The sequence below is a fragment of the Rattus rattus genome, chromosome 4 (assembly GCF_011064425.1).
Source record: "Rattus rattus isolate New Zealand chromosome 4, Rrattus_CSIRO_v1, whole genome shotgun sequence".
Taxonomy (NCBI): Eukaryota; Metazoa; Chordata; class Mammalia; order Rodentia; family Muridae; genus Rattus; species Rattus rattus.
Window position 1 is genome coordinate 32,504,945 of NC_046157.1, and position 8,906 is coordinate 32,513,850.

Genomic DNA, 8,906 nt, shown 5'->3' on the forward strand with positions numbered 1-8,906 from the left:
TGTATTTGCTTCTTTTTGTTCTAGAGCTTTTAGGTGTGCTGTCAAGCTGCTGACATATGCTCTTTCCTGTTTCTTTCTGCAGGCACTCAGCGCTATGAGTTTTCCTCTTAGCACAGCTTTCATTGTGTCCCATAAGTTTGGGTATGTTGTACCTTCATTTTCATTAAATTCTAAAAAGTTTTTAATTTCTTTCTTTATTTCTTCCTTGACCAGGTTATCATTGAGTAGAGCATTGTTCAATTTCCACGTATATGTGGGCATTCTTCCCTTATTGTTATTGAAGACCAGTTTTAGGCCGTGGTGGTCTGATAGCACATGGGATTATTTCTATCTTTCTGTACCTGTTGAGGCCATTTTTTTTTGACCAATTATATGGTCAATTTTGGAGAAAGTACCTGAGGAGCTGAGAAGAAGGTATATCCTTTTGCTTTAGGATAGAATGTTCTATAAATATCTGTTAAGTCCATTTGGCTCATGACTTCTCTTAGTCTTTCTACGTCTCTGTTTAATTTCTGTTTCCATGATCTGTCCATTGATGAGAGTGGGGTGTTGAAATCTCCTACTATTATTGTGTGAGGTGTAATGTGTGTTTTGAGCTTTAGCAAGGTTTCTTTTACGTATGTAGGTGCCCTTGTATTTGGGGCATAGATATTTAGGATTGAGAGTTCATCTTGGTGGATTTTTCCTTTGATGAATATGAAGTGTCCTTCCTTATCTTTTTTGATGACTTTTAGTTGAAAATTGACTTTATTTGATATTAGAATGGCTACTCCAGCTTGCTTCTTCCGACCATTTGCTTGGAAAGTTGTTTCCCAGCCTTTCACTCTGAGGTAGTGTCTGTCTTTGTCACTGAGGTGTGTTTCCTGTAGGCAGCAGAATGCAGGGTCCTCGTTGCGTATCCAGTTTGTTAATCTATGTCTTTTTATTGGGGAGTTGAGGCCATTGATGTTGAGAGATATTAAGGAATAGTGATTATTGCTTCCTGTTGTATTCATATTTGGATGTGAGGTTATGTTTGTGTGCTTTTCTTCTCTTTGTTTTGTTGCCAAGGCGATTAGTTTCTTGCTTCTTCTAGGGTATAGCTTGCCTCCTTATGTTGGGCTTTACCATTTATTATCCTTTGTAATGCTGGATTTGTAGAAAGATATTGTGTAAATTTGGTTTTGTCATGGAATATCTTGGTTTCTCCATCTATGTTGATTGAGAGTTTTGCAGGATACAGTAACCTGGTCTGGCATTTGTGTTCTCTTAGGGTCTGTATGACATCAGTCCAGGATCTTCTGGCCTTCATAGTTTCTGGCGAAAAGTCTGGTGTGATTCTGATAGGTCTGCCTTTATATGTTACTTGACCTTTTTCCCTTACTGCTTTTAATATTCTTTCTTTATTTTTTGCGTTTGGTGTTTTGACTATTATGTGACGGAGGTGTTTTTTTCTGGTCCAATCTATTTGGAGTTCTGTAGGCTTCTTGTATGCCTATGGGTATCTCTTTTTTAGGTTAGGAAGTTTTCTTCTATGATTTTGTTGAAGATATTTACTGGTCCTTTGAGCTGGGAGTCTTCACTCTCTTCTATACCTATTATCCTTAGGTTTGATCTTCTCATTGAGTCCTGGATTTCCTGTATGTTTTGACCAGTAGCTTTTTTCCGCTTTACATTATCTTTGACAGTTGAGTCAATGATTTCTATGGAATCTTCTGCTCCTGAGATTCTCTCTTCATCTCTTTGTATTCTGTTGGTGATGCTTGTATCTACAGCTCCTTGTCTCTTCTTTTGGTTTTCTATATCCAGGGTTGTTTCCATGTGTTCTTTCTTGATTGCTTCTATTTCCATTTTTAATTCCTTCAACTGTTTGATTGTGTTTTCCTTGAATTCTTTCAGGGATTTTTGTGACTCCTCTCTATGGGCTTCTACTTGTTTATTTATGTTTTCCTGGAATTCTTTTAGGAATTTTTGCGATTCCTCTCTGTAGGCTTCTACTTGTTTGTTTATGTTTTCCTGTGTTTCTCTAAGGGAGTTCTTCATGTCTTTCTTGAAGTCCTCCAACATCATGATCAAATATGATTTTGAGACTAGATCTTGCTTTTCTGGTGTGTTTGGATATTCTGTGTTTGCTTTGGTGGGAGAATTGGGCTCCGATGATGCCATGTAGTCTTGGTTTCTGTTGCTTGGGTTCCTGCGCTTGCCTCTCGCCATCAGATTATCTCTAGTGTTACTTTGTTCTGCTATTTCTGACAGTGGCTAGACTGTCTTATAAGCCTGTGTTTCAGGAGTGCTGTAGACCTGTTTTCCTGTTTTCTTTCAGCCAGTTATGGGGACAGAGTGTTCTGTTTTCGGGCACGTAGTTTTTCTTCTCTACAGGTCTTCAGCTGTTCCTGTGAGCCTGTGTCTTGAGTTCACCAGGCAAGTCGTTTGTAGCAGAAAAGTTTGTCTTACCTGTGGTCCCCAGGCTCAAGTTTGCTCTCGGGGTGTTGCCTATGAGCTCTCCAGGGCTTCAGCAGCCAGGAAGATCTGCGCCGCCCCTTCTGGGAGGTTTGGTGCACCAGGGTTCCAGATAGCTTTTGTTTTCCTCTGGGGTCAGTACTGTGTGCAGCGTGCAGTCTCTTCTGGTTTCCTAGGCGTGTCCGCCTCTCTGAAGGTTTAGCTCTCCCTCCCACGGGATTTGGGTGCAGAGAACTGTTTATCCGGTCGGTCCCTTCAGGTGCGGTGTCTCAGACGCAGTGGATCTGCTGCTCTGGGCCCTCCTCGGGTACCCAGAGGCCGTATACAGTTTCCTCCTGGGCCAGGGATGGGCAGGGGGGCAGCGTTGTGGTCTCCTCCGCTCCTGCCTCAGGAGAGCCCGCCCGACAGGCGGCAAGAACTCCCTCCAGGGGGGGGCCTGGGAGCAGAGAGCTGCTGAAGGCAGGGATCCTCCGCTGGTCCGGGAGTCTGGCCAAAAACCGTATCTCTTGTTATTGTTACTTGTTTTTGTTATTATTTTGCAGTGCATTTAGTGTGATGGTCAAATGTTCTGTTACTGAACATCATTTCCCAGCCCTGACTTTGACACTCTCTCTCTCTCTCTCTCTCTCTCTCTCTCTCAGTCTCTCTCTCTCTCTATGTATATATATATATGTATATATATGTATATGTATAAAACATTGCAATTACAATTACAATATATTGCAGTATATAATGTAATATATTACATCATTAAGCTTCAATATTTAATACAGGAATAAATATGAAAAATTATGTACTCCTGGTTATTTAAAAGAAAAAGGAAAAAGCTTTTTTTTTTTTTTTACATTCTATGCCTTAGAAATAGGTAACTATGACTCACTTATATTTAAGATGAGGGAAAATGCATCTTTTTTTTTTTTTCTTTTTTCTTTTCTTTTTTTTTTCGGAGCTGGGGACTGAACCCAGGGCCTTGCGGTTGCTAGGCAAGCGCTCTACCACTGAGCTAAATCCCCAATCCCGAGACTTCATCTTTTGATAGTCATAACGTGTAAAAATTAATGAGCATATTCAAAATGACAGTCAAAGAATAGTGTCTCCAACACTGCATGAAGGAAAGCAATGGAGTAGAACTGTGTGTATTGTTAGACAACTGCAGTTAAGTTTTAAAGCCGAAGTGTCTTCATAGCATTTTATTGGTGAAAACCATATAGATGCATGTATGCGTGTACACACTTGCACTCATTTTTACAAACAGAATTTGAAAAGCACACAGTAGCTGAAGGACGTCTCATTTTACTTCACACTCTTAGTGGCTTGAATTATTTACAGTAAGAATAATTGTGTCATCTGAAACTTAATTTTACATTTTAAAACAAATATTCTATGATGCATATAATAGAGTTCTCACCCTCGAACCAGATTTTAGTAAGTGAGATTACTGGTGGAGCATAAAATGAAAAAAAGTGGCACTTTTAAGATACATGGTTAGCTCTAGGTTGGAAAAGTACAAAGTGTCCTGGAAGGCTGATATTTGGACAAAGCACTTTCCTTCAATTTCTTCTCTTTTTCAGTATAATAAGAAGAATTACATTCAAGGGTGACAGAGGTCCCTTGCCACTTTTATGCTCTATAAATCATGAGCCAGATAAGATAGAAAGATCAAAAGGCAGGGCAAAGATTCTAGAAGGTGTATTGGAGAAATACCTTCAATTTATCAGCACCACCCATTGCTAGTGAAAGAGCAACTGTTAGAGGGCGGACCCCCAGAGCACTGTCACAACGATATGAAAAGCAGACATCTCCAGACAGCTTCTGCAGTTCCATTCAACAGTAAATAACTTTGGTTTTGCTAGTGGAACATATGAAGAACTTAAGTTTCATTAATTTTCAGCTTTTTTCCCCCCAAGTAATTGTCCTCATCATTTTTCCTTCTGGATACACAATCCATTTGTTGTTGTTGTTGGTGGTGGTGGTAAAGTGCTGAATATTTTTCTTTGGATAGTTCTGTACTGAGAATTTTAGTTTCTTAGAGAACCCAGTTATGTTTGGTGATTATGTTTTTGTATGTGGGATATGGGGCTGCTTCAAATTGTCAACAGCCATTAACTATGATTTGTCTTGTGCTCTAGGAGTGCAATTCTTGCAGAATTTGGAATTCTGAGCACTCTTTTTTTTTTTTTTCTATTCTTTTTTTTGGAGCTGGGGACTGAACCCAGGGCCTTGCACTTGCTAGGCAAGCGCTCTACCACTGAGCACTCTTGAGAGGGTATAAATATGAAAGAAAGCCCCAAGAGAACCCATGGCAGTTGCTGCTGTCCCTGCTGATGTTTGGTCCCTGATGCTGATCTCTGCAGCTGTTGCTGGTTACGGAAGTTGCTTTTCCTGCTTTTGCTATTGCTGGATTGCTGAATTGCTGGTTGGAGATTTCCTGACAATGAAGATTTGATTTGCCCCTAGGAGCTCACTGCCCCCAATTAGCAGGAAGTAGTCTAATGAGATCAACACTTTCTTTCCCCTCTAACCTTCTTTCTTTCCTACCTACTGTTGGGGGTTGGAAGGGATTGGGTTGGAGAAAGGTGGTAGGTAAGAAAACCCAATAAAGTAGCCCCAAAAGAATGGTTACATAGTTTCTAATGCTTGTTACTTCCTCAAGATTTTTCTCCATTGGAGTCATAGACTCATCCTGGGTGAATGCATGAAATGGAAAATAATTCTCTATCCAGGCCAGAGGCACAAGGAAGGGAAGATCACAGCTAGGGGAGTCTCCCAGACAAGGCAGGGTCACAAGAAAAGGGAGGGTTGTGGCTTGAGGAAGGTCATGGCACCCTATGCTGAGAGAACTTTCACTGGTTATTGAAGAAATTATTGGAAGAAATGTCTTGTATATTTGTGATACATTTTTCCCTATAGAACATGAGTCCTCTTCCGTCACCAAGCCCAACATCACTGATTTTCTCAGAGATCAGCACTTCAACACAGAGGTGATTTCAGACAGCTATGTACCAACTCTGTGTCTGTTCCCTCCATTTCCCATTTTACTCCGCTGTTCCTCTCCTCTTCCTACTTGGCTCTGCTGACCTTGTGCCTAGGAAGCCTTGTGGCAGGCAGCAAGGGGTGGATGTGACCACTTACTGGGCATTCTCTCATTTTTTTCTTCATTTTTTTCTATTATGTATTTGCTTGAATATATTCTTCCATTTCCTAATTGGTTCATATTTAAATATAATCTTTATTTTCTGTTATTTTAGTCAGCCACATTTTCCATATTTTGAATTTTTTAGTACTCTGTTAATTCTTTCAGAAAGAATCAATTAAAAATAATTTGAGTGTAAAGGATAGACTAGTCTTCCCCCTCAATAATATAGAATATAGTCTAAACATAGAAAGAAATACTGCATTATATCACTTGTATTAGGAAACTGAAAAGGACAAGTTCCTAGCAGATTCTGTTATCAGAGGTTGGGCATGGGGAGGTGAGTAGAGAAGGGGAGACATTGTCCAATCGCTACTAAGTTATTTTTAAATAAGTTTAATTCCATCTAGAATTCTACTGTGTATGGTGACTATGGCTAGTAATACTGTATTATGTATTTCAAAATACCTTTTAAAAGAGGATTCTGAGGATTTTCACTACAAAACCTGATAAGTATAGTTGGGAAAATGCTAATTAGCTCAATTTGATTATTGTATCATATCTATTTATATATCAAAATATCACATTGTTCTTCATAATTATGTATAACTATTATTTATAAATTATAAGTAAACCAAAATGGAAAAGCCCAGCTGGGAATAATTGCTTTATTGGGAAAAAAGACAATGTAAGACAATTTAGAAATATTTTAGAATTGTTTATATTGCAGACATTCATTTTCTTTGGAAAATAAGTCTTAAAGAAACCGTGACTGTGTTCTTACCCTTGCTAAATTAATGCAAGCATGTAACATACTAGAAATATACTCAATACTACAATTTCATATCATATTTTTCAGTAACTGTAGCAGAAAAAATTAAATCCTGGAAGTCACTTATTTAAGGCCCAAGGTTCATGGAGAAGATGTTTTCGAACAGTGTATGACCAGGTACTAGGGTAAATGCAGAGCTCAGAGTTCTTATCTTTGACCAGCCTTTGATCACCCCATGATCATACTGTAACTTTCATCTCCTTTTCAGCTGTTCACCTCATTGATGTTTAATTAATATTTTATGTTAACACACAAGGTTACTTTATTATATCTTTATATATACTATAGTATATGTTATATAATATATAATATGATATATCATTCTATCATTATTATTTATTGTATTAGCTACTGTTCTATTGCTGTGAAGAGACATTATAACCAAGGCAACTCTTATAAAAGAAAACATTTCATTGGGGCCTTGCTTAGAGTTTCAGAGATTTCATTATGGTGGGGAGCACGGCGGCAATATGCATGCATGGTGCTAGACAAGTAGCTGAGAGCTATACATCTTGATCTATGAGAGAGAGAGAGAAAGAGAAAGAGAGAGGGGGGAGGGGAGAGAGGGGGGAGAGAGGGGGGGAGAGAAGCAGAGAGACAGAGAAAGAGACAGAGACAGAGACAGAGAGAAACAGAAAGGCAGAGAGACATAGAGACACACACAGATAGAGACACTAGGTCTGGTGATACACCTCCTCCAAAAAGGCCATACCTCCTAATCATTCCTAAACAGTTTATCAACAGGGGACTAAACATGCAAACGTTTGAGCCTATGGAAGCCATTGTCATTCAAGCCACCACATAGATACAAGTTATCATAATTTGTTCTTCTTCATAAGTGTCATTCTCAGTCATACTAGAAAGGGTCCCATTCTTTTTCTTGGACTTACTAAGAAGTTTCTGATGTAAACGTTTTATAGAACTCACAGACCGTCTCTCAGGCAATGCAGACACTGAGCTTGGTATTTTTGTTTACACATAAACATTTCCAAGCCAGTGTCATATTTTACCTTGCCATAGAGGCCCCTACCTGAAAGCAGGGCCTACTGACTCCTCTTGTCTTTGGCAGACTTTTTTTTTTGTGGCCCCCCCATTACTATCCTGAATATTCTTTATAACCATCTCTCCAGCAAATGGCAGTTACGTGGCATGCAATATTACCACTTCTACTGTGTCAGCTGTATTCCTGCTGTGGCAACCCTATTAGCCTCCCAAGACCTGTCCTGTAGCTCCTCAGCTACCAGCACATCCACTTGCCTGTCACTTCAAAGGCTCCACATGCTACCTGCCAAGAAACCAACCACAGTAATATTCCTCTCCAGCCATAGCTGTGTCAATTTCTGTATGTGCATTTTAGTACCTTTAAAACCCTATCATTTATCTCTGCAGGTGCCTCTGTGTCCAGCTACCCTTCACTTTCACATTAGTATGCTCTGTATGCCAAAGAACTCAGTATTACAAGATCTCCTATTTTAAAGGACGAGTGTTACCATGACATCGATAGGCTAATTTTAAAAAATAAATTCTGGAACAAAGATGGTCATTATGCTATTTGCAGATAATACAATTGCTATTAGGACTTATCAATCACTATCACCTATTGCTTTTCTTAAAATGTGATTCTCGGTCCACTTCAAGATGGTGACTCCTATGCATCGGCTTATAGCTCGGTGGCAAGCTGAAGTCAATAAGCAACACGTAAGATGTCAGAAATGCTTGGAATTTGGACATTGGACTTATGAATGCAAAGGGAAGAGAAAGTACCTACACAGGCCTTCGAGAACAGCAGAGCTGAAGAAAGCTTTAAAAGAAAAAGAAAACAGATTATTGCAGCAAAGCATGGGAGAGACCAACATGGAGAGAAAGACCAAGAAGAAGAGGAGGCCTAAGAGTGTCACGAGTTCCAGTACCTCTAGCAGTGACAGTTCAGCCAGTGAGTCTTCATCAGAGAGCGAGACATCTGCCTCATTCTCTTCAGAGGACAGTGACTCAGATGGAAGCCTTTCTAGCTCCTCCTCCTCAGCCTATCCCTCCTCCTCCTCGGACTCAGACTCCAGCTTCTACAGCAGCAGCAGCAGCAGCAGCAGCAGCAGCAGCAGCAGCAGCAGCAGCAGCAGCAGCAGCAGCAGCAGCAGCAGCAGCAGTTCCGAGAGCAGCTCTGACGACGAGCCACCAAAGAAGAGGAAAAAGAAATAGAGCTCTCTCTACTCTGGACCAATGGATGGAAAGCATTTGTGACTCCCAGGGGAACTGAAGACATGCTCAAGCAAACAAGTTAGCTGGTCAGACTTGTTAAAGTCCAGAACTTTCTAAGTATTCACCATTAGGTAGGATATTAAATAAAGATTATATATATATATATATATATATGTTTATTTTAGGAATGAATATTGGGTTTTTGCTGTTGCTTTTCTTTTTGTAAAGACTGGGTCTCATTTTATAGGTATGGCTGGCCTTGAACTTGATCTGTAGCACAGGCTGGCCTTGATTTCAGAGAGATCT

General features: G+C 39.8%; 1 protein-coding gene across 2 annotated transcripts; it reads left to right on the plus strand.

Annotated features, from left to right (window-relative positions):
- The first annotated feature begins 8,042 nt into the window (after positions 1-8,042).
- Positions 8,043-8,656, plus strand: LOC116897894 (zinc finger CCHC domain-containing protein 10-like). Of its 2 annotated transcripts, XM_032899300.1 has the most exons (2): positions 8,043-8,074; positions 8,228-8,656. In XM_032899300.1, the coding sequence occupies exons 1-2, from the start codon at positions 8,043-8,045 to the stop codon at positions 8,598-8,600; spliced, it is 405 nt and encodes a 134-aa protein (XP_032755191.1). In that variant the 3' UTR covers positions 8,601-8,656. The 2 variants fall into 2 exon arrangements, with proteins under 2 accessions (XP_032755191.1, XP_032755190.1); XM_032899299.1 differs by having other exon boundaries at positions 8,043-8,656.
- The last annotated feature ends 250 nt before the right edge of the window (positions 8,657-8,906 follow it).

Coding starts and splice junctions, on each gene's coding strand:
- LOC116897894 (XM_032899299.1), top strand. CDS start 8,043: ATGGTGACTCCTATGCATCGGCTTATAGCTCGGTGGCAAGCTGAAGTC.